Source organism: Grammomys surdaster, unplaced genomic scaffold (assembly GCF_004785775.1).
Source record: "Grammomys surdaster isolate TR1022 unplaced genomic scaffold, NIH_TR_1.0 141, whole genome shotgun sequence".
NCBI classification, from domain to species: domain Eukaryota; kingdom Metazoa; phylum Chordata; class Mammalia; order Rodentia; family Muridae; genus Grammomys; species Grammomys surdaster.
In genome coordinates, this window is record NW_021604599.1 from 7,684,264 (window position 1) to 7,710,884 (window position 26,621).

Below are 26,621 nucleotides of genomic sequence, written 5' to 3' on the forward strand. Positions count from 1 at the left end.
GGGGGGGGAGAGAATGAATGAGATTTGTGACTCTAATTTCTTTCTTATTTCTTCATTGACCACAACTACTAATAAGCCACAACCAAACCTCTGAATGGCCACCAACTACCAACCCTGACTTTTGGGACCCTAGCATTTATTTGTCCTCTGAAAAGTACCCAGAATTCCAAATGTCCCACAATCACAGAAACTATCTGCAGCTGGCAAAACCACAGCTCTGCTAGAGCACGAGGCAAATCACAGTCAGATGCTGTGGAGCGCCCCATATCCCACACCTGGGAGTAAAACAAAAACATGTTCTTTTAATGCTTCTGTGTTTTTTTTTTTTGGTTTTTCGAGACAGGGTTTCTCTGTATAGCCCGGGCTGTCCTGGAACTCACTCTGTAGACCAGGCTGGCCTCGAACTCAGAAATCCGCCTGCCTCTGCCTCCCGAGTGCTGGGATTAAAGGCGTGCGCCACCACCGCCCGGCTGTGTTTTTTAAAGAAACAAAAATTCCAGAATTCTCACTACAAATGTTTATTGCAATGAGTCGTTGGTGTGGTTCGAGATCCCTGGCTTCTGTGACACTATCAATATTGGATCCTCTTTGAGATTCATCCTAGTTATCCTGTTGTTGCCATGGAGATCCCACAGCTTTCAAACAGCAGGACCTTTTCAAGTGTCCCAATTATTTGCAGATGATATAGATTTTAGGGTAAGCTAGAGTCCCAGATCTGAGCCTAGGTGGTAGCTGAATTGGTCAGCCTGCTGGCTCTCCCTTTTCCTCACCACAAGGGTGAGCTCTCCAGCACTGCTCTGGCTAGGCCACCCAGTGGTGCCATCAGTAAGAGGCTGGATCAGCTCTTTCCATCTCATGACCTTAGGGCCAACTCACCTGCACATACACCTCCAGAGCCAGTTTCACTGTTCTGTCCAGTCAAGGTGTAGGGCTCACTCTCCCAAGTGCTGCAGCTTGTGAAGGGCTGGGCTACTCTCCCACCCTAGGTGCTGGTTCACCCATGCCTGTGCCATAACGACCAGTTCCACTGAATTGCTCAGGCGAGGTGCAGGACCCATTCTCCTGAGTACTACAGTAGTGATGGGGTAGGGCTAACTCTCCCACTCTCATGACCCCAAGTTCATCCCTCCTGACTACTGGAGGTGGCAAGGTGTGGGGTGGGTGGATGGGTGGTATTAGAATGGTCCGCATAGGCTCTACATTTGAATGCTTGGTCTGTAGCTGGTGAAACTATGTTTGGGACAGACTAGAAGGTGTGACCTTGTTGGAGGTGTGTCATTGGGGATGGGCTTTGAGGTTTCATAAGCCCACATTATTATTATATAAGCCTGTTACTGATCGAACCCCCCCCCCCCCCCCTCTCTCTCTCTCATGTTTGTGGATCAGACATAAGCACTCAGGTATCTCCAGTGCCATGCCTTTTTGCCTGCTGCCAGGATTCCTGCCATGATGATCATGGACTCTAACCCTCTGGGACCTTGAGTCCCCAACCTAACTAAATACTTTCTTTAGTAAGTTGCCTTAGTCACTGTGATTTGTCACAGCAGTAGAAAAGTAACCAAGGCAAAGCCTAAATGAGACCATGTCTCTGGGTGTAGATGTACAGCCAGTGCACTGTACGAAGGCACCCAGCCTAACAGGCAAGCTGAAGTCAAAGTCCAAAGCTAGCCAAGAGGGGAGGCGCCTTTGTATCCCATTCCCACCCAGGTGGGGTCCCATCTTGTAATTCATATAAAGGCCCTGTATGGACTAGCTGCTGCCTTACTCAATTATGTTTGAACCCATGTTTCCAATTAATTCTATAACTTAAAGAAAGAAAAATAGGCAATTCCATGTAGTTCTCTTTTTCTTTATGTGTTCCATCCAAATCCTCTGCTTTGTGGGCTGCACGTTTTCTTCTACAAAATATGGTTCAGATGTTACATGGCAATGTTTTTACCTGGAAGCTTTCCAGATAAATGGCCAGGATTTCCTGTGGGAGATACTATCCACATTAGACTCAGGGTATCTTCCAAGGTTGTCCTGACTACATGTTCACATGCCTCGTGTAGATGACTGACTATTCATGTGACACTGTACCAGATTTCTGGGCCATATGCTGTTTCCCTCTGGAATTCATCCTACATCAGCGCTGTAAGTCAGACGCTGCCAATAGCTTTTGGTAATGCACAGTTCCCCCTCCCACCTGGCTGCGACATCTCCTATAGACTCCAAGCTAACATCTGGCGGCTCTGCATGGATTTAGCAACTAGTACATCTCTCTGTCTTGATTTACATGCAAGTTAAAAAAAAACCAAACAACAACCCTTCTAATACTCATTTATCAAACACTTATCAGAAACTTACTCTATGTAAGGCTCTGAGCCAGTTTTGAGGACTATACAAATCAGGAGAAAATGATCAGACATTTTGCACAAGAAGTGATCCATGAACATGGGTACTTTCATACAGGGTAGCATGAGATCATTGCCTGGAGTCAGAAGACCTAGAGGCTCTTACTGTGTTATAACACTGAACCAGCTTCAACAGTCTCCTGTCTCTTCTATAAGCAGAGGAAGTGGCAGGACGCCATCTGAGGGTTTTTAGGTCCCTAAGTGAAGAATGACTATTAACAAAAGAACAATTTATTGCTGAAAAAGTCATTTCAGGGACAGACATATGGAAGATACTAGCAGAAGACTCACAAGATCAACAGTGACTCCAGAGGGCAGGCAATCCTCAATCCTTAGAACCCACATGGTAGACAAAGAGACCAACTGCCAAAAGTTGTCCTCTGATCTCCATACGTGTACTGTCTAGCACTTGTATACATACCTCCCCCACACAAACATATAACAATAATAAAAATAGTAAAAAATAAACAAGTGTGTGCCATCAGAAGACACTAGCATTAAGAATATGATTATTTGGTAATCATATTCAGAATCATTCAACTCTAACATAGTAAGAATCATAAGACTTATATGATGAGTTGATACTTTCCAAAGCACTTTTCACACACGTTTTCTGATGTGATGCTCCCAGCCACCCTATAGGCAAGGCTGTATTATTTTTTTTCATCCTAGTTAGGAAACTAAGGCTTAGAGAGCTTCAATGACTTACTCAAGACCACCAGCTAAGCCAGAATCCTAGCCTGGGTGTATCTGGTTGCTATTCCTGAACCTTATCCAAACTGCCTGCACACAGTAAATCAGACAGGAATGAATCTGAGAAAGAAACATGCTACTTGGTTTCTGGATGCTGACTGGATATTTGTGTAGAGATTGCTGCATGCGGTAGATATTGCAGTAGACCTAGAGTGGACCAAACCCTGCTCTCAGGGTGAGGTGTGTGCTGCAGGCAAACTGGAGGCAGCAACTTGTATATCACCCTGCCTCATGACTTACCCTATCTGCTAAAGTAGACAGATACCTTACCTTTCCTTAAGTTTGTTTGTTTGCCATGGCTGTGTCACTCTGATATTCTAGCTGCTATAGCTGCTGTGGCTACAGAGGAATCCTTCATGGATGTTCTGGGAATTCCATAGACTATTGTTCTAAAAATTAAAAACTGACATGTAAGCTCAGTCCAGGCATCTGCAGGATGAGGCAGAGGACTCACAGAAAAGACACCATTGCAGTGGTCCAGACGGACTACAACATCCAACTTACCCAGAGAGCCACTAAATCCCAGTGCCCAAGGGATTCCCCATACAAATTCAATCACCATGTCTGGGCTATGGGCCTAGCACTATTGTTTTGTCAGGACAATCCTCTCCCAGCTAATTCCAGTATGCAGCAAAGTTCACAGTCTTCTCACAATTGCACAGCCAGGAAGCCACACTGGCTCAACTTTAGACAAACTTGCTTTGTTTTAGGACGTTGTAGAAATGAAGGATGGGCTGGTAGATATCAGAGCTGCCTTGTTTGTAGTGTGCTAGTGATTGCTATCTATAACTGTTGTCTTCTACACTTACCTGTTCAGATAGAGCCCTTAGCTCCCCATCCACCACAAAGAACCTGCATTTGTTTTCATTTAGCTAAGGATGGAAGATCTTTCAGTGACTGCCTGGTGAAGGTCTCTGGCATTGTCACTCCAGGTGTTGAACATGTAGTGTGACATTAGTTATCAAGTTTCTATGGAGGGTCTACTGTGTGCCTGGCATTGTCCTGACTCTGTAGCTAAAATAGAGGAACATAAAGTGTGTGAGTCTCTCCTTCCCAGAGCTAATGAATGACCTGAAGACAAAACACAGTAGGTCAAACACTTTAGTGTCCAATTGCCATGGGAACTTGTTTTTATCCATTTGCTCTGGGCCTTGTCTGTTCAAGAGGATTTATGGCAACAGAAACACATAATGAAGCTGTTAGGACAGAAATAAGAAACAGAGATCAAGACTGGGGAATGTATAAATCAGAGTGCCAAAGACAGAAGAAGAAAAACTCAGCTTCACAAGTCATGGAGAGCCACTTGGACTCAGCTTCAAGTTTAGTGTTAAGGGTCCTGGCAGCCATATTGAGCAGGGAAATATGGTTAGTTACAAAGTGTTTATTGTCAGAAAGCTAGAGACAACCAGTTCCTTGGGGGAAGGAACAGCTTTCAAAACACTTGGCTTCTGAGAGAAACGCTAATATCTAGCTTCATATTGTCTTTAATGATAATCCTACAGGACGATGAAAGCGGGCGGTTATAAGACAGTGTGGTGCTGCAGCCTGCACTAAGAGCGAGAATGGAAAAATTAAGTTCTATTCATGCAATGTACTTAGAGCAGAAGTGGATGGTCAGATTTGGGATACAGTCCAGACACATCCAGAGCTGGAACACCTGGGAAGTAGAAGGTCGAACCCCCTGATGAGAATCTTCATTGTCGTCATTTCTCTCTGCTGAAATTTTGATATGGCAGCTGGCCACATTTTTTTTTGTTTTCTGCTATAAGGTTGAAGGGTAAATATTCCAGGCTGTGTGCATGATGTAATTGTTTATACCTGAGGCCAGCAGACGTTTTTTGTAGAGAACTATATAATAAATATTTTAGGCCTTAAGCACTAAAAGATCTCTGTCACAATTATTAATCTGTAAGACTATAGTGCAGAAAGAGCCATAGGCAATTTCTAACTGAGTGGGCATGGTTGGGTCTCAATGAAACTTGATTTAAAAGTGGGGGGGGGCTGACAAATTTTGCCTATAGGTAGTCTGTTCCCAATATCTGAAACAACCTAAGAAAAACAACAGAAACAAAGGGAAAGCATGTTATTGTTATTCTTTGGGTGAAATAAAGGACCACTAAGAAGCTAGGAAAGCCTTGTTTAATAGTGACTCTGGCCTTACTGTTTTATTCATAGTAATAATGATCCATGCTGGAAAGCATATGGCTCGTGTTTGGACTGGAGATTCACTATGCTGATGGAAAGAAACATGCATATCTCAAGATAATCCAATCCAACTATTCACACATAGAAATGGCACTCATGTGGGGTATTAACTCCATTTCTTGTCCCTCTAAGACCAGTCAATACCTGAGAAGAAGCAAGTAAGGAGGAGGTTTGATTTTGGATCATGGCTGGAGATACACTCCATCATGGTGGGGAAGGCATGGCAGCAGGCATGCAAAGCTCCTTGCTGGGGAATGCTGATGCCCTGATGTCTTTCTCCCTTTTCCTATTTTAATTAGTTGGGATCAAAGCCCATAGGATGGTGCCACCCACAGGTAGAGTGGGTCCTCCTAGGAGAATCTTCTCTGGGAACACTCTCACAGATGCATTCAGCAGTGTGCCTCTTAGGTAATTCTAAGTTGGTCAAGTCAACAATGGACATTAGCCTTACACATGGGTATGGCATCGAGATGTAGAGGAAGGATGGTTCTGAAAAGCCTTAAATTCCATGTAGAAAACAGAATTGTGATGGGGCTTGCCTGTACTGGCTTCTCCCACAACACTGATTCTCAAATGAGCTCTTATGGTTGGTGTGCTGAGAAAGAGAGATGGTGCAAACTATTCCCAGAAGGCAGATGTATGTCACTCATTCCATTACCACCTTTCCAAGGTCAAAATCTCTTCTTTCTTTCTGATTTCTAATGATTTTCTATGTATATAACATGCAGGAGAGAGAGAGAGAAAGAGAGAGAGAGAAAGAGAGAGAGAGAAAGAGAGAGAGAGAGAGAGAGAGAGAGAGAGAGAAAGAGAGAGAGAGAGATTTTATTTGTAAAGGCTTAGTTATGAATTTATTACAAATTGATGATTCAATATGGCCTGAAATCTTTATATACCTCCTAACTGGTCTAAACAAACCCAAGAGGTTTATTGTGTGAGGGAAGCTGTCTTAAAGACTTGAGTCTGGGAAAGGACTGGAAAAGGGTTGCCCCAAGTTACTTGGTACTTGTAAAGAAAGATGTGCCAAGTATTCTCAGGTTTAGAATTGCTTTTAATCAACTTAAAGACAAGCCATACCTAGTCCTGGGAGCTGTGAGTTATGTACTGGTGTGCCCGCCCCATATCCTGTCAATGAGAATGCAGGCTTAAGCATCAGTAACAATTTTGAAAGCATCTGTTACAACATCATTGTGAGCATAGCTGCGGGACTCTTAGGGGTCTGTGATTAGTTTGAATGTAACTTTGCAGCAGGTATTTTCTGGATAATAGGAAATTAATTCTATTGCTCCATTTAGGATTTCGTTGACTGTTCTGCTCTCTGGTGGCAAAAGCTAAGAAACAGTTTTTGATGATTGAAATAAATGACTCCAGGTTTATAAAGGACATGAATTGTGTCTTTACCTTCATATACCTAGGACATAGCCTAGTGCTTACTCCACAGGAACACTTTTGGATGTTAATCCAATAAATAAAAACTAGTACTTGGTTGCCTGATTCCCATTGGTTTATGTTGGACATTTATAAAAGAGACAAAAGCTTTGTGTTTGGAGTTTGAGACAAAGTGTTAAAAGGTAGAAAATCATGCAGATGGAATCAGATACCCTACTGTATCAGATGTGGTCAGGTCTGGGATGGGGTAAGAAACTGGCAGTTAGATTTACACAGCAGGAATGGTATGGTTTTAGTAATGGCCAGATCATAAATAGCAGGACTAGAGGCCAGGGACATTCTACTGTAATGATAATTTACTTATGAAAAAATGTCTGACATCAAGGTCACCTAAGACACCTACTTTTAAAAGAAGTACCAACTTCCTCTCCTGGGCAGTTCGGTAGAGCTGACTCTGGTGAGCCGAGGACCTGAAGGCAGGAGAGCTGACTTAGCTGCTTATTGCCTGCAGCAGTGGGTGAGCTAGCCAGGGTGGTGCTGGGTAATCTATCCTGGTGATGAGGCTGCAGGAGAGCTTGCAGGCTGACTGACTCAGCTACTTCCCAGGCCTAGATCCAGGGCTTTAAGTTGGCCCACCACAACATCTATACCATCTATGGTCTTCTGGAGCACATAACATATCTGGCCTTGTTGACCCTAAGCTGCAGGATCTCCATAAACAGGACAACAATAGGATATCTGAGAGGAGTCCCCATGAGGATCCAGTATTGATAGTATAGCAGAAGCCAGAGGCCTCGAACCAGACCAGTTACTCACTGCAATGGACATTTGTAAGCAAAGAAGTACGGACAAAAGGGTACACTGTGTGACACACTGTGACACACTACAACTTCCACAACAAGATTTTTAAAAATTGTATCTTATTTTCTTTTGGGGAGGAGGCTGCAAGGGTGGAGGGTAGATACGAAGGCACTGGAAGATGAGTTTGATTGAGGTGCATGATGTGAAATTCACAAAAAAATCAATAAAAAGTTTTTTTTTTTTAAAAAGTAGCAATGGACAGACATTCTGTTTCTTCTCCTTCTTCCTCTGGTCACTCCACATGCTTTACTGATCAGACTTAATTTATTAAGTCTGGCTTACATTTCCATGAGAAGTCAGAATATAATCTCATGATCATAAAAATATGGTCGTATTTTAACTATCCCTGCCACTAATGAGAAAAAAATACATAGAGTAAGGATGTGATGTTCTAGACTAAAAACGTAATGTTGGACAGCACTTACGGCACCTGGCTATAGCTCTGTATTGTCCCCAAACTGGGGACAGCACTTCTAGATAGCAAAGAAATGGTCATCTAAGAGGGTGGGGTTCTTCTCAGCAATACTCACAGCCTGTGAGGGATGAGGTGGCAGTCCTGAGTTAGAGCGCATTGCAGAGTTCTATTGCTATAAGAATAGGGAAGGGATAAAGCCAAACAGTATATGGAGGTAACTTTAACCTTAAAATGAGATACTTCTCAGCATGTTGGTGCACACATATAATACCAGCTCTTGTCAGCTGGGGACAAGGTCTTGGGGACAGGGCCAGCTTGGGTGACATAGCAAGACTCAAGTCTAATAAAAGGGGGGGGTTGGAAAGAACCCTTTTTTGCAATTACAAAAATTTTGCACTGAATTTATTGCAACATTTCATATTACAATAGATAATTTGAGTAATGCCTAGTGCATCCAGATTTCTAAGGCTTACACCCTGGCTTTGAGAACATATGTTAAATAGTATCCTATCCCTGTTATCTTGACTATCTTTTCAAGTCTCATAGAGCTGGACCAAGGAAGTCTAAGTTCATAGTTTGGCTCTTCAACATCTGGCAGCATTAACCACAAAACAGCAGAAATAGAATCAAGAAACAAATGGATAACCTCAAGTAGCTTCGGGCCTACCACAGTGTTGTGCTTGGGTGAGCACCCAGAGCCAACTGTAAACAGTCATTGCCCTGATGGCTTCAGTGTTTAGAACTATTCCGATGTCTGCTGCATGTACTAGATACCATTGTCTCTGTATTCACTTATTAACTGAGCCCTTTGGGATGTTCTTGGTCTCAGGGCCTGAGGATCATTTTCTCCGATGCATCACGGCTCATATTCCGGCTCAGTTCCTCCAGCGGTATGCGGGCCACCATCAGACTGTATGCAGAGAGCTACGAGAGAGATCCCAGTGGTCACAACCAGGAACCACAGGTACAGGATCAGAGCTGTGCTCTTGGCACTGTGTGTCTTCCTCTTTAGAGTGCCCCATGGGCCTTTAATAAAAAGACATATTGATTACTTTAATGGGAAGCAAGTTATGTGTGACCCCAAACAAATTTAATGCATTCATTGAAGTGTTTGAAGCAGAAGAGCTTTTTTGTGGATCTATGACAATTTCAAGACAGGATTTCCCAAATATCTTGTCTTTTTCTTCAGTTACCTGCAGCTTAAACTGGATGCTAATAAGAAAAGGCACATTGTATACATAAGAAAAGTTGAAGTCAAATTTGTTGGACACATAAATTATCAATCTTTGGGTGTTAGGAAAACCCTGGATTGAACCATGGCATTGAGGTGTCCATACAAATACCACTCTGGGCTTCCTCTCTCAAACGGAGGAATCACTCAGCCATAAACCACTGTACTTCTGCATTTAATAACACTGCAGACAGACTAGACAGAAAGAACCCACTCTGCCTGAGTGCATCGTGACATACTACCAGGTGTTCCTGACTCCTTGGTCTTTCTTTGGATCTAGTCTTTCGGGTGCTCCCCTGGGATAAAACATTAGCCATACTTCCTTTTGGAAAAGTGGAAAGGCAGAAATCCAGGCTGTTTCTCATTGTACTGTTATTCAGAAGTTCCCACTATAATCCATCACCGTGGGGCAACCCCTTTCCCTGTTGGTAGTTCAGTTTATTCAGGCTGTCTTGCTTTGGAGAATCTCAAAGAACCTGGTCATCACCATGTTGTGGATTCTTCTACCCTATCCTGGAACTCAAAGATCTGTGGGAGCAAAATCACCACAGTTGGAGAAGTAGAGGCCCAAAAGGCATTCTCAAGGTTGCTGGGCTGTGAGTAGACAGGGCCCATGACAGGCATTTAAGTCTAGCCTTTCCTCTCAGGATTATGAGGGTAGGCCATGCTCTGCCAAAAATAATTTGTCAGTGAGCACATTTCAACCAAGATAGTACCAAGCCATGCAAGAATTAGATGGAGACTTACATTCTCTTTCCGAATAAAACTGTCTGCGACACCTCACGTTGAGACTAGAGAAGAAAGGCAGGAGCTACGCATTGGTTGAGGAATGATGTTCCTGGCCTCCACACCTCTGAGTCATTCTGACTTGAGACTATTTTTTTTCTTATTATTTTCCCCCCTATTTGCACAGGACAAGTGGTTAGACACTTGTTTTTTTTTTCTTTCTTTCTTTTTTTTTTTTTTTTTACTTACCTCCCATGCTAGGCTCCTTCCAGGGCATTAGGCCTTCCAGGGCATTAGGCCTCTATATACAAATGAGTCTCCAAGATGGTCCATAAAAAGCAAATGACATTTTTGACAAAGGTTTTCCTTAAAGCCAAAAGTCCTCCAGAGGCCTGCTTTTAGATGGTTGTGTGGGTAAGCAAAACATAAACAGTTTTAGTCCTTGTTTTAGTCCCATTACTGCGTATTTTCCACCCTGTTGGTATATAAATTTGCTAGTCTGAGTGGCTGAGGAAGCCCTTTCTTGATGTTGCTCTTTGGATCTCAGTCATTTTCTCCTCTTTCAAAACAAGCAAAAGTCTTTCCCCAGATCCAAGTAGATAGGGCTGAGTACATTTATTTTAGCACATGATCTAGCTAAAAGTTCTGTATTAAAATAGAATTCCTGATTAAAATAGCACATATCATTGACTCACTGACTGAAGCCCTATTGCATACTACATTGTAATCATGGTATAATAGTCAAAATTTAAAAGAATTCTAACCTCATAAGGGAAGGAGGGATAGAGTAAAAGGGAGAGGAGGAGAGGGGAAAAGGGAGGGGAGGAAAGGTGAAGGGAGGGAAGTCAGGCACAGTGGGTAACTCACATTAATCACTGCTTAGATCCATCTAAGGTCCTTCCATTGGAGGTTTTAAGGCTTCTGGGAAATGTTGCTTCCTGGCACAAACTGCTTTTTCCTTCTAAGAATTCCAAGAGGAAGAGGCTTTGGTTAACCATTAACAGAGATAAAGATGACACTGTGAGGCTGCTGGGTCACTCCTGACAAGCAGCCTAAAAAGCAAGGACTGGTTTGTTCATCCTTAGATTCTACTTCTTCAGTTTTGTCACCTAGATTGCAGAGCACACATCCCTGTGCAAGCGCTCGAGTGCACATGGGCACGCAAATGTACGCACGCACACTCACGCACACACGCGCCTGTTAAAATACTTTCTAGTCTACAGTGCTGTTACATAACTGTTTATGTTTAACCCACCCCAATGCTGTAGTGTTCTAGTCATTTTGTGTGAGGTCAGAGTTCCCTTCAGTTACCTTATTGATACCTGTCTATTTCACTTTGCACATGGATTGTTTCTTTCTTAGACATTCAAAGACCAAGAACCAGGCAGCTTTAAACATTCAGACTTGTTACCTCAAGGAGAAAGTGTTCAAATTAGCCTAGTGATTTGACTAGGAAACTCAATGGTCCGATACTCCCCACCCCTACAGCTAGAGTTTCTGCTGTGTCCTCTTGTAGAGGTGATGATGCTGTTTGTTTTAAGTTGACGTCAAGTCATCACTGTACCTACAGTAAACTATTTAAAACTGAGTCTATCCATACTTAGCTCTGGTTGTTGGTGAGGGAAGGAAGGCCCTGAGGAAGGCCCTGGGAGGGAAGGTGGTTTGCACAGCTTTGGTCTCTGCTATATTATCAAAGTCCCGCCAAGGGCAGATGCTGAAATATCACATCATTTTCAAACACAGTTACTTTAGTTTTATTGGCAGTCAGGCCCCTAATGAGCTCTCAAACCAGCTGGTGGAAATGTGTAAAAAGGGTTGCGCTGGAATGGTTTAAATTCACAGGTACGAGAAACAGTATGGCTGTTTCCATATTTCTCCCTTCTCATCAGGATTGCTAAACATCCTGTTCACTTTCTTCTCTTGTCCTCAGGAACCCATGGGTGGAGTAGCTAATGCACAAAAGACAGCCAGAGGGTAAAGGAAGACCGTTTTAGAAAGGACTAGGTTAATCAGAGAATGAAGAAGGTCAGCTTGGGACTAATCAAGATGTAACCACACCCCAGCCCACTCCAATCTTGGGAAGGAGCCAATACTCATGGACCTTCCTTGAAACTGATGACTGGATGTATTTCTGATAAGCTGCATCCAACATAAAAGTACCTAAAGCATCAGGAGGGTTTTTGTTTGTTTGTTCTTTTTGTTTTCTTTTGTTTAATTCTGGTGTCAAACCTAAGCCCGCCTGCCATTTTGTTCTAACGGTCCTTATAATAATTTATAGTTCAGAAACAGACAGTGCAGAGACCTGTTTTTGTGTATGGAGCGAGTATCCAGGCCAGGGCACCTTTGAGAGTGAAGGTGTCTGTTAATATTTATGTTGAGATTGGCCATTGTCAACTGGCTGTGTGGAACTCCAGTTCCATAACTCCATCCTGTTGTAGAACTGCATATCTTCTTAGGTGGAGGCTTCTGAGAAAGAGGTAAAGAGGGAAGAGTTAGATCAGAGAAGTTCAGCCCATATTGTCATCAGAACCACATGGAAAGATCTACAGAAACATTGATAGCAGACCCATGTTTAGAGATTCAGTTTCTGGAGTTGAGAATTGAGATTTGTTGAGACACTTCTCACGTTGGTTTTTTAAAGTGTATCAGTTAAGCGATGTGCCAGGCTCCATTCTAGATACTTAAATACACTGCTTCTGTTATCACCACATTTCACTGCCCCCTGGTGGGGTTATTGTTAATCCCACTGGTTGAAAATAAGACCACTACCACAATTTGGTGCCAAATTTGAAGTAAGCTTTGAGTACTGGCCAGGATGATGAATGCTGGCCAGGTCTATTCTTGGGTTCCCAGGAAATGGCATGTGTCACATTTTGCAGGGGTTTTCCTCTAAGGCCATCAGGTTCAGTCAGGGACAAGCCTAAGCCTACCTGTGATAAAGCACAGCTGGTGGGGTTGCTTCAACAAACTTGCTTAGGAGAGGAAAGACATGTGGCTTGTTATTTCCCAAGAACTATAGCTCCCAGCATTGCCCTATCTTAGCCTTAGACAAGTGGGGCCTATAGGTTAGTATTACAATTATCATCCAGTTTTCCATAAGTGGAGACCCTGATGAGGAGTTGTTCCAATCCATGGACCATTTTTGGATTGGTTTTGTTTTAAGAAAGATTTAAATGGTTAAGCCCAAAGGGGTGAGAATTTTTCACCCAAACTAGAGTTCGATGCAGTGTCTGGACTTTAGTTCAGTTTTATGAAAAGGCTTGTCTTCAAGGGCTGGAGGGAATAGCTCAGCAGCTAAGATGTTTCTCATTCTACATGCATCAGTTCTCTAAGCCTCTATCCTTAACTAGGTCCCAAGAACTTAGTAAAATTCAATTCAGTTCAATTCAGTCTCACCTGACCTCTGGAAAGGGTTCCAGTGGAAGTATGTTTCAGAAGGTACAGCTCAGGGATGGCCAAGGAAGAACTGTGCAGGGCCAGACATGGGGCGGGGTGAGTGAGGAGATTCTATTCCCTCCAATAATACCCCTTCCCTCTGTAACAGCTCTGAGAGTGGCTCTAAGTGTGTACCTTCCCATGAGCTCTCCCAACCTTCTTCAGGGGTGTTATGGAGGCTTTGTTACTCAAATTTGATTGAGAAAGTCAGTGCCCTCAATTGTTGAGCTCATCCTATGGGTCAGGGAGTCACAAGTTCCAACTGTCTAACCACATGAGTGTGTCCTTGTCAGAGAGCTCCCAGCCTGAAGATGCTGTGTGAGTATGAAGTAGCCTGAGGGTAGAGTCCAATCAGTCCAAATGCTCGTCACCCAGGAAATCCCAATAGTGTTAGATCTTTGCCAGGAACACAAGCATATATGATTTTCTACCATTTCAGACATAGAAATATGTGCAAATGGCAAGTTTCTGCAAGTAGCCTTTTACAGCATTATTGACAGGTTAATAGTCTAAATGCATGCTGGTTATATTTTATAGCTCATAAATAGCCTGGAGTTATTAATAGAAAACTTGAAGAATAGAACTAGAAATTGAGATATTTATGATGTAAGATCAGAACATGACAAACTTCAAAGTGACACAATAGGCATTACTTAGCAGGTCCATTTTCAAGATGTGATGAAAACGTTTGTGGATGCGAATGTATATACATGTGTATTTATATGTCTGAGAGAGTGAGAACACGGTTTTAGTGTCATACGATAAGCTTATAATAAAACACAATTTTGCTATTTAGGAAAAGATCTGCATAGGATGTCTTAACAGCCACATGTTTGAAGAAATTCACAAGGAAAGACTTCATTTTTTCCCCCTTTCTCCTTAGAATTTAGTATGTGTGGCTGTAATGTGGCCCAGATCAGGAGAGGGAATTGATGCAGAGAGAGTTTGGAGAAGAAACACATGGCGAAAGAGTTGGGCTATAAACTCTATGGCCAAGTTAAGGAGCTGGCTCATTTCCTCGGAAGAGACAGATGACCCAGACATCTTCAGAAATTTAAAAATAATACGAGGTGGCGACAGATGACCAGCTGTTCGCCAGGGCTAATGAATATGAAATTTGAGGAAATAAACTCAAGCCGAAGGGGAGGAGGTTCAGATCGCCTGTTGAGACTGTTTCTCAACAGTGACTTTTCCACCAGCACAGCTAGGATAGCCAGTTTGAGCTTTTCTAGAAAATTCTATAATTGTGAAGATTCAAAATAATTTTAAAATATGGGCAAAGATGCAGAGATCCAAAAAAAAAAAAGGTCTAAAAGTATTTTCACCTTTAAAATGACATTGCGAGAGAGAGAGAGAGAGAGAGAGAGAGAGAGAGAGAGAGAGAGAGAGAGAGAGAGCGAGCATGTTCAAGCTCCTGGGTAGGTTAGATTTCCCTCTAGTGGTGTAGAAAACAACTGACCACCTTTCACAAATCTTCCACTTGAAGCAGAATTAGTCTTCTAATAAAGAAAAAATTTATATACATTCTGTTGTTGTTGTTGTTAGTGTCATGTTTGTCTCTCTGTGGTGTGTATGTGTGGCATGTATATGTGTACTCACACACATGCCACACACACCCATTGTGTGTGTATGGTCCATGTTGGGTGATGGAGAATAGGTCCTTGTGTTTGCACAGCAAGCACTAACCCACAGAGCTATCTCCCCAGCCCCTTTGTCCAGGTCCTCTCATATTTCCACTGGCTTAGTTGAGTTACTTCCTGAGGGAACCAAAATGAAGTCAAGTGAACCATCAGACCCACAGTCCTACCTTTTCTGGCCTTGAATTTGAAATCTGGACCCCAGCTCATCCATTCTGTCTGTTTGTTACTTCCCTGGAGTTAAGAGGCCTCCTTGGACAACCAGGAATCTGAGGACATGTCAAACCTGCTTTGGGCTGAAAGTTTGGCTCATGATTCCCAGGGCATCACACACCAGTGCTTTCTGGAGTTTTGATGACAATGAGCCTTTTCCTGAAACCAGCCTTTGCAGTCAGAATATCCCTCAGGGTGCTCCATGTATTATGGCCCAGTCTACCCACACTGTGCCCTGCCTGGAACTTATGAGAAGATAGACCCTGCCTATGCATGCCCCTCCTGTCAGTCCTGCAACAGGGCCAGGCCACATCGCCTTTAGAGCAGTGTGAACAGAAGAAACCTTCTTTCCAAGCCTCATGACAGAATCTCCAGTTGCCAGCATGTCCAGAAAGACCTAGTGGTTGTAAGAACAGAACATGGAGGAGCTGAACGTTAGGGCTTGACCTTGCTTTCAGGTTGGGTTTAACTTAAGGTTTAGAAATCTTAAATATTAAAAAATGAGACATGCTGCTCTCATTTGACACATGTAGTTAAAAAACAAAAGCAGAACTAGCTTTTAAAGGAATGTAAGGAAATATAACATTTAAGTCTCTTCCTACTGGTGCTATCCCAATTTTCTAAAGTTAAGATACAACTCTTATCAGGTTTACGTTGAGCCTCTGCTTTGCTGTGGCCCAGGCACATGTTTAACCAGTTGTTGGTTAACCCTGTACTATTTACGTCTACAAATCATCAAACCTTGCTGGATCTTGTTTACTCAGCCTCAGAAAGCATGAATGAATTTGTGCTGGTCATACAAGTACAGAAGGTCACTAGTCACAGCTCCTCTTGCCAGATGATGGAGTTTGACAGGCTATGGTCAGCACAATCCGGCTTTTCTAACAACATCTTTGGTCCAGCCCAGCTGGACAGCACAACAAAATTTCAGTGCCTCTTCATAGAAAGCTGCACAAAGAAATCATTCTGCGAGTGAATCACAGAAAATGGATGCTAACAGGGAACCTGGTCAGTGGCTGAGACCTTCAGCAGAAAGCTCTGGACTTCTGCTCACATGAGGATAAAAGATTCTCTGGATAATTAGTAACTTTTTTTTAAAAAATGGAATTATCCTGTCATTAGCATCTAACTGGGTCTATAGGAGGCTTCCCTTGGAGCTGATGACCTGGATCTTACAAGAAGCCTCCAGCCCCGTGAATTCTTTTCATCCTGTGCTATGGAGAAGGCTTTGAGCTGAACTTAAGCGTCTACTAGCTCACGTTTACCATCCTTTAGGGCTCCCGCATCCATAGAGAGCGTGGAGCAAATTCACTGTCTTCCTGACTAGGAACAAGGTGTACTGAGTTGGGCTTGCTCGGCAATCCATTTTATCTAAGAAGCTGTGCTATTTGTAGGGCATTTCTAACCCGTGAGCATCGACACTAGAGTGGGTAAGGAGATGGAGGGTGGGTTCGTCGAAGGAAGAATTTCTGAAGTCTCTATTGCTGGCCATCAGGCTTGTGCTTGTTAAACTTACAGAGCTGAACAGGAAAATCAGTCTAGAGCAGGGGCCAGCAAGCATCCTCCATAAAGGTCCATTAGTAAATCACAGGGCTTTGCTAGCTGCATTCGTTTGCAAGAGCTGGTATAACAGAGCACCATAGACTGGTGGATTGAACAAGAGAAACTCACCATGTCACAATTCTGGATTGTTCAAGAGCCAGGTATCAAAAAGGGTTGTTTCCTTCTAGGGCAGTGATTCTCAACCCTTAGATACTTTCATTTGATTTATTATAGTAGCAAAATCACAGTAATGAGGTAGCAACCAAATAATTTTATGGTTAGGGGATGGTGATCACCACAACACAAGGAACTCTATTAAAGTGTTTCAGCCTTAGAAAGGCTGAGAACCATTTATCTAGGGACTCTGAGGAAACGGGCTGTTTGAGCCTACCATTCTTGGTGTGAACATAGCTGTCTTCCTTGCCTCTGGCATTATTTTCTCTCCATGTGTCTCTATGTCCAAATCTGCTCTTTGTATAAGAACATTAGTCATGGTACTCAGCTTTCCATCACTGTGACAAAATACCCAAGACAGTCAACTTGTAAGGAGAAAAAGTTTTGGCTCCTGGTTTTAGTGGCTTTAGTCCATGGTTGGTTGATTCTACTGCCTTCAAGAAGAGGCAGCATATCACTATGGGAAATGCCTGGCTGAGCAAAACTGCTTCCCTCATGATGGTCGGGAAGCAAAAGCAAAAGGAACAGAAAAGCTACGGTCAAAATAGTCCCTTTAGTGGCAAGTGCTTGGTGTTCTAACTTTCTTTTACCATAGACTCTACTTTCTATTAGTGCCATAGACTGAGACTGAGGTTTTAACAAATAGGTGTTTGGCAGACATTTGAAATTCAAATAATAGCACAAGTCATAATGGAATTAGTGATCTTGGTTTAGCTTGATGACTTCTGTCTCCAAGTAAGGTGGCGCTGGCAGTTGGAACTTCAATGTAGGATCTTAGGGGAGGCAGGCACAGTTCAACCCAGGACATTACTCACATGGTCTGTGTCCAGCTTCTTGACTGTTACCAAAGCAAACCCAGGTATATCCAAGCAAAACAGTGAGGCTGGGATCCCAAGAGAATCACGTTTATGGGATCAAAACTTTAATTTCAAATTTTGTCATGTCAGAATGTCTTTGGATAATTTTTAAAAAATCAGTTAATGGCATAAAATCATTTTTAGTTCATAGGCTATCCCCAAACTGAGTGGAGGCCAGGTTCAGACCAAGGACTGCATCACGTGAGTCTTCACCTCACAGCTTCTGAACATGACAGCTGCACGGGTTCCAGTTACACTAGTGATGCCTGGATCCAAATGTCTTTGTCTAAAGATGTTGTTTTATAAAAGATAAAATTACAAGGATGGGAAGATGGATCAGTGGTTATGAGCACTGGCTGCTCTTCCAGGTGACCTGGGTTCAATTCTCAGGATCTACATGACAATTCACAGCTGTCTGTGACTGTAGTCCCAGGGGATCCAATGACCCTCTTCTGGTCTCTGTGGGTACTGCATATGTGTGTTACACAGACAGAGGTTCAGGCACATACTAATACACATAAAAATAAGTAAAATATTTTTTAAAGCAAAATTACACAAGTATTTATGTGTGGTTGTGAATCTGGATAAATTTCAAGATTTTATAAAAATCTGGAAAATTGGCCTAATGAGGCCTCCTCCTCCTCCTCCTCCTCCTCCTCCTCCTTCTTCTCCCTCTTCCTCCTTTTCTCCTTTTCTTCCTCCTCTTCCTCCTCTTCCTCCTCTTCCTCCTCTTCTCCTCTTCTTCCTCCTCCCTATCTCCCTCCTCCTTCTCTTTTTCTTCTTCTCCTTCTCTTTAAGCAGTTGCTTCAACATGATTTTTAAAGGAAAAACATTTTACCTATGCCAGAAGAAAAGGGTTAAATGGGATGGGGAAAGAAAAGTCTTGTTGCTATCTGTGTCGAACTGTTAGAACATGGACAGGCACTTCAGCAGCTGCCCAAGCTACACTAGTGAACAAACTTCCCTTGGAGGATCGTGAGGAACAGATGCCTTAAATGGCAACTCCCAGACTCACTTCCGAAATCAGTATCCCCCACAAGCAATGAGTCTGTGCCCGATTTCTATCCTTTGTTTTTAGGCACATCCTTGGGAGCTACAGTCAGGATGGCCAGTGTGGTGTTCCCAGAAGGCTGAGACACTTTGATAAAGTAGTCCTGAGACCCCACAGCTGGACGTGTCCTGCTGTCCTTCAGTCTGTGGGTGTTTGTATCAGTGACTCAAGCTGTTCACTTCCACTTGTGTTAACATTGTCTAATTTATACCAACAAGGATCAGGATTTGCAGTTATCGAAAATTCACTTTTAACAAGTAAAAGTGATAAGGAATTACAAAACAAGTATATTTATTGTTTATCAAACTACTTGGAAATTTCACTGCCCAAAGGATTCTTGATCCGTGACTGCTTAGAACCGCAGACTCAGGCCCCCTCTCAGACCTACTGAACAGATCTGCACTGTCATAAGCTTGCAGGTGACTCACACATACTTAAAAGTCAGAGAAGCCTTCAGTAGATGACCTTTGAGATCCTTAGTTCTGCCTCTGCTTAGGAGGATTGGCTTTCCTTCCAGATAAATCCTCAAATGCTAACCCAACTACCGTGTACTTCCAAGGGTTACTTAGCCTCTGTTGTTCCTTCCTACAGCTGGAAAATTACCAAGAGCACAGAGAACAACCCAAGGAAAAAATTATTTCTGAGGGCCTTGGAAGATTTATTCCTGCTTTTCAGGTCAATTCACAAAAAGGGAAACAAGAACTTTGTGTCTCCATAGAAACCTTACCTCAGTGTCAATCCACAAGTGAGCTTGTTTTCTTTGTATCCCGTCTTAGCTAAGCTGAGAGATTCAAAATAAGCCCTGGGCGAAGTGAAGAAACTTCTAATTTGATGTTTTTCCAAGACATGGAAGTCTTGCTAAATTTGTTGGTAGACAGTCTAGCACAACTTGCATTACTAGGAGAAGGGCAATTATTTAAAACACTTAGGGTTTGTATGACAGCTGAGTCTTAAAGGCACAGAATGTGAAAAGAGCCATGCTCCTGTGACTAAGTACACATAAAATGTGTCGTGGCCCTCCATGAACCCCAGTGATGGCTTTGCAGTGCAGGGAAGACTCCTTTGCTGAGAGGTTCCTTCCTATCCTTTGATGCTTTGGCGCTGACCTACACGTACATAAAATATAGTGATGCCCCTCCACCTCTGAAAAATGCCCTGGAGGACCCAGAGTACCCTTGAGTCTGGTATAGAATTACTGAAACCCAACCCATCTTCCTAGATCTTATCCTCTAGTGCTATAATTCCAGACTAGCAGGAAGTCAAGCCTAATTCTGACCCCTTTGGTATCCAGACCTCTTCCAGCAGGCTAGCCCTCTTAGAAAGCAGCATCTTCTAGGCACTGCAGATTAGCACACCAGCTGTGTAAAAGGCTCTGGGAAAACAGCTGTACAAAGAGCCTGTTAACTTTTCCCCAGATAAGCAATGTTACCAGTCCAGGGTGGCCTCACCAAGGGGTGGCTTGAAAGGACATGGTGGTGCTGGGCCTCCAACATGGAGGCAGTGTAGGTCCTTGCCTAGGCCTCAGGAGTTTCTCAGGGAGGAGAAAAGAGCTGGTGCTCTCTCAGTTCCACTCAGTGGAAACTCCCCTGCTAACGCAAGCCTGGGCATCTCTGTTAAGCTCCTCTCTCTTACAGTAGTTTGCCTACTTCTCTCTTCCTTTCTTTTGTTTGCAAATATTTATTTAGTAAAATAAAACAGATGGTTCTCTGTTTTGGTTGTCTTTGGTTTTCTTTGTCTTTGTCGATAATAAGTTAAAATGCATGTATTCCAGAGGAAATGATTGACCTATCTAGTGACATCCGAACATCACTTTGTAGTTTAATCACTCCTTATTTTGACCTATCTCTCTATTTCTCCTTTATGTTCTATGGTCCATCTGTACTAAATACCTATATTCTAACATTGCCATCCCCAGATCTTTAAAACCTTGATATTGTAATATTTTGATTTACAAAGAACATTTACATCACCCTATAGCTTTTTAATTATCCACCCACAGAAATAGAATGTTTGACATGAAAGTAGATATTTTTTTCTCACTTACAAAATTCTCAAAGAATAAATATAATTTATCCCTGAGAGAAGACTTAAAGACTGTCTCATAGGGCTTTCTCCGTTTCAGTGTACCAGGGGGAGGACTGGAGTGCATGGGGACAGTTGTAGATGACAGTTCTATGCCTGAGTCACAGTCATCTCAGAGTGGTCTATGCTGAGAGTTTACACCATTGGAACAGTGCAGTGGGGAGGGGAATCTCAGCTCCTCCTCCTCTACAGGTTTCCCAGCTCCATATATAACCTGTCAGCCTACCCTAGTGGCTGAGAATCTATGTTGGAAAAAGAGAAAAAATAAAATAAAATCAGAATGTCCTAGATCTTTGGGTATGTAATTATCCAAGTACATTCCCTGCTCACTCACTGGTCATGCATACTGGTGTTATTTTAGTGCCCCTGTTCCATTATTGCTTGTTCATGGTAGCAAGCCAAGAAACTCACTAACACAGGAGTGAGTTTAAGACAGTAGAGTGGGATGGGAATTTGGGGGACCCTGGTCTCTCTCCAGTTATATTAATACATGACATCAAAGTTGCTAGATTTTTTTGGTTTTAAAATAATCTAAATATTTGGATTGTTGTGGCAGTAATATAATCACAAAATAGAGCAAACCTTGTATAAAAGGGTTCTAGCTTCTGGTAGCAATAGTCTGGGTAATTCAAACTCTCTGGAAATAAGACGGCAAAAACAAAACAAAACTTGAAAGACATGCATCAAAGCATCCTTTTAGAAGCATCCATCCCCACTAGTCCCAAAAGGCAAGAACAGAAACAAGGAGATGGAGTTTGGGAAATGAGCCAGGACCCTTTCTGTCTAGAACTACACAGGGTGACAGGCAATGACAGGTGCCATTATAGGACAGGACAGCCTGCTCCCTTACAATTCACCTCTGCTATGGAAAAGGATTAGTCAAAGAGGCTTCAGCAGAGCAGACCTGTGACAGCTCAGTGTGGTTGAAGGAAAAATAGGGAGAATTATATTCCCACCAAAGCAAGAGATACTCATGGCAACCCTGTTCCAAGGGGTAACACAAAGGGAGCCATGGTAAAGGTAGGGAGCAAAGAGTCACATGTTCAAGACCCACTGTATCCCCAGGAGTCTCACAGAAGGAAATGAATGAAGGTGTAGCAACTATACCTCGTGGCATGTCTATAACATCTTCACAGAAGATGGACAGCAACCAGCAAAAGTTTGCAGGTCACCTAAACCATCAAGTACCAGAATCAACAGACCTTATATACATCCAAAAGAGACCTACAGGTGTGAGAGTTTGTCTGACAAGACTATAAAGCGATTATCTTCACTGTACTCATAGAATTCAAACACCCACTGGCAAATAACTACAGGTTATTGTATTTTAAATCAAGGTGCTGGGGTGAGGGAGATGGCCCAGCAGTTGAAAGTACTTCCTGCACTTGCAGAGGATTCAGTTCCCCCAGCAAACACAAAGTGACTCATAAGTGTCTGTAATCCCAGTTCCAAGGGATCTAACACCCTCTTTTGGGTTCCTCAGGCACCAGAAGCCATGTGCTACACACACAGGAAAAACATAGACAAAACACTCATAACCGTACTTTAAAATCTTTAGAACAGATCTTTAGAATAGAAAAGAAAGATTTTAAAATAAAAAAACTAAATATAATAGTTGAAATTATATGAAATGAAATAGTTTCATTCACAAGAGAAGAGATTGTTAATGAACCTAAAATATATCTGAAGAAACTAGATACAACTCAGCTGGAGAGTTAATGGGGGCGAAATAGAAGAGAAGGCGTGAGACAGGAAAGTCACTTGAACAGTTGTAGTATGATTACTTGGTCCCAAAAGGAGAGGAGAAAACACTGGGGTGCAGGCAAAACCCAGAAAGGTTATCTGTCCATTGGAACTGGATGGCAAAGCAGGAGGTATAATTAATAATCAGCTCATGTCTACATATACCAGACTGAAATCACAGAAAATGAAAGACAAACAAGTAACTGACTGACCGCTAACTTTTTGCAGCGACACTGAAAATCAAAGGACTGAAGTCCAACCATTTATAGTATAGAATTCCCAAATGTAGTGAAAGTCTTCTTGTAAAAGGATCACACATGGAAAAACTCTTCTAGCAACTGACACATAAAAGTAGTGCATCAGCTGACCCACACAATAAGGGGTCCTCCAAGATAGTGTTGGGCAGAAGGACATTATCACAGACGGACTTTGGACTAAAGTGCAGCAAGGAATAAAAGCAAGCGTGCAGTGTCCTGCATGGTTTGGTCCTGGCAACCTGACAGAAGATAGGACAGACAGACAGAAAAGCTGGGATAGGCTGGCTGTGCTCACCCTGATGGCAGGCACCAACTGCAGTAGCAACCCCAAATCCCAGTGTGTTTATTTTATGCATCTCAATCAAGAAGGCAGATTTATTGTAGGCAGATGAGCAAGGGGGTGGGTCTATGGTACACAGCTGAGCAAAGAGGCAGGTTTAACTAATCTGGGTAGGGGTGGGGGTCTCTGTAGGGAGTAGTCTCAGGCCGCTGTCATCCCTGGGGAGAAAGCTGTGGTTGATAGCTTCTGCGAACACCACCAACATTCACACTTGGACCAGATGAAGGCTCTGCCATTCCTCTGAGTCTCACTGGGGAAGGCTTTCTCATTTCCATGAGTCTGAGGCATTGAAGTCCTTGACATGGCTGTGCCTGTGTCAGACAATACATATTTTCTCAGGGCTGTTTTCAAACTGAGAAGTAAGTACATGTGGTGTGTGTATGTGTGTGTGTATACACTCACGTAACTAATAACCAAGACAGATAAGGTAGACTTTAAGGTCAAACTCCCTGCTAAAGATAAAGAGAGACTCTTCAAAATAAAAACCAGGCTTAATTTCTTCCAGGAAATATAAATGTAAATCTCTAAACCCAAAGACTGGAGAAGCTATAAGGAACAAAATTAAAGAAATCCTTACTAATCCTAAAATATTCTTAGTCATGCTTTAGTAATTATTGGAGCAAACAAGCATCCTATTAGGTCTAATATAGATAAGTTAAACACACCCAACTTAATGGGCATTATAGTAGATAACTCACCAAGAGACATAAACATAAAATTCTTTTCATGACTCGGAGACATATGTAAAAATTAACCATGGGTAGAGAATGAAAGGGCTGCTGTTATCACAGCGGCAATTAAGTTAGAAAGTGAGGTGAGGTGAGCACAGGACACATTTGATAAAATGCAGCAATTATTTATGGTCTACATTCTTCTGAAAGGAACCAGATGAGCCTTTAGTCTTACAGAATATTTATTGGAATATCTCAGGTACAGGCAATATGGCTGTACTGCTAAAGACAGCCAGGCGACAGGCTTGCACACAACTTTACACATTTTCAATTTTACATATTGTTCAAGTCAATTAAATTTAATAAACGTCTGTGTGGTTATAACAGTTTACAATTCCTTTTTACTTTTATTTTACATATATGGTTATTTTGCTTCCACTGTAACAGAAGGTTGGAGTCCCCCCCAGAACTAAAGTTAGAGCCATTCACAGTTATTCAATGGCTGATTTCAAATGTGATACCTGAAACAGAACCCTTTTATAGTACAGACATTCAGATAACTCTTTTTTGAAAAAGGCTCCTCTCTGGTCCAGAGATAACTGCATCTTCCCACATGCACTGTCCTGTGCAGTGTCAGTCTCTTCCCAAGAGACACAAGGGCTCTAAGGTCAGAGTGCAGGGACTTGGCCATATTGGGCACCTGGTTACCAGAGCTGTTTATACATCTGACAAAATAGACATTGTTGCCATCAGTGACCCCTTCATTGACCTCAACTACATGGTCTACATGTTCCAGTAGGTCTCAAACCATGGCAAGTTCAACAGCATAGTCAAGGTTGAAAATGGGAAGCTTGTCATCAGTGGGAAGGCCATCACCATATTCCAAGAGCAAGATCTCAGTAACATCAAATGGGGAGAGGCTGGTACTGAGTATGTTGTAGAGTCTATTGGTATTTTCACCACTATGGAGAAGGCCTGGAACACTTGAAGGGTAGGGCCAAAAGGATCACCATCTCTGCTCCTTCTGCTATATTTGTGATGGGTGTGAACTATGAGAAATATGACAGCTCACTCAAGATTGTCAACATGCAATCCTGCTTAGTAGCCCCAGGCCCCCCTGCCGAGGTCATCCATGACAACTTTGGCATTGTGGAAAGATTCATGACCACAGTCCATGGAATCACTGCCACCCAGAAGACTGTGGATGGCCCCTCTGGAAAAATGTGGCATGATGGCCATGAGGCTGCCCAGAACATCATTCCTATGTCTACTGGTACTGCCAAGGCTGTGGGCAAGGACATTCTCACTGGCATGGCAGCCTTCTGTATACCTCCTCCCATTGTGTCCTCCATGAATTTGACATGCCGCCTGGAGAAAGCTGTTAAATATTATGACATCAAAAAAGTGGTGAGGCAGGCATCTGAGAACCCACTACAGGGCATTCTAGGCTATAATGAAGAGTGGGATATCTCCTGTGACTCTTCCACCTTTGATGCTGGGGCTGGCATCAAAGGTATTCTTAGTAACAACTTTGTAAGTAGCATTTCTTGGTATGACAGTGAATACAGATACAGCAACAGGGTGGTGGACTTCATGGCCTCCATGGCTTCTAAGGAGTAAGAAGTCCTGGACCACCCACCCCAGCAAGAACACAAGACACAACAGCAAGAAAGAGGCCCTAGGCTACTGAGGAGTCCCTGTCCCAACTCGGCCCCAAACACTGAGCATTTCCCTCACAGTTTCCATCCCAGATCCCCAGAATAAGGGAGGGGCTTAGGAAGCCTTACTCTCTTGAATACCATCAATAAAGTTCACTGCACCCCTCAAACCCCAAAACTAAAACAACAACAACAAAGAGTTCAGAAAAGGAAAACTTCCCTATGTATGAATTGAGGGGTCATCAATGCTAGCAGCCACCCAACGTTGAGGCTCAGATCAGAGCACTAACAAGCCCTGTGACTTCCTGCATGTTAACACAATGCCTCTGGACCTCAGTTTCCTCATCTAGAAAGCAACATAATAATAATACCATCCCTTCAAAGCCCATTTTTAAGATCAGTTTGGCACACTGTACTGACTGTTTTTGTGTGCCAATTTGACCCAAACTGGTGAAAGGAGCCCCTCTTGAGGAAATGCCTGCATGAGATCCAGCTGTAAGGCATTTTCTCAATTAGTGATCAAGGATGAGAGGGCCCATTGTGGGTAATGCCATCTCCAGGGTTCTATAAGCAAGCTGAGCAAGCCAGTAAGTAACATCCCTCCATGGCCTCTGCATCAGCTCCTGCTTCCTGACCTGCTTGAGTTCCAGTCCTGACTTCCTTTGGTGATGAACAGCAATGTGAAGTATTCTCTGAATAAACCCTTTCCTCCCCAACTTGCTTCTTGGTCATGATGTTTTGTGTAGGAATAGAAACCCTGACACACGGATTCAGAATGATGTTGGATTCATAGTGGATACTCAGTGTCTACTACCAAAAACTGTTCAAGATGAATCGAAACTTCAGAATCCAAAACCAAAGCCAATATTTCAATTTGAATTGCCTGTGAGTTGAACCCAGCCAGCAGATAATTTCTGGTGTCCAGATCTGCTTAGGCAACAGAGAGAGAGAGAGAGAGAGAGAGAGAGAGAGAGAGAGAGAGAGAGAGAGA

At 42.8% G+C, this 26,621-nt stretch overlaps 1 protein-coding gene across 1 annotated transcript in view; it reads left to right on the plus strand.

The window, feature by feature from the left end:
- Window positions 1–26,621, plus strand: part of Pgm5 (phosphoglucomutase 5) — a 169,482-nt gene that overhangs the window by 133,587 nt on the left and 9,274 nt on the right. Inside the window, exon 10 of the mRNA XM_028764110.1 lies at window positions 8,843–8,977. Coding sequence (XP_028619943.1) covers window positions 8,843–8,977 — 135 coding nt within the window. The remainder of the gene's footprint in view (window positions 1–8,842; window positions 8,978–26,621) is intronic.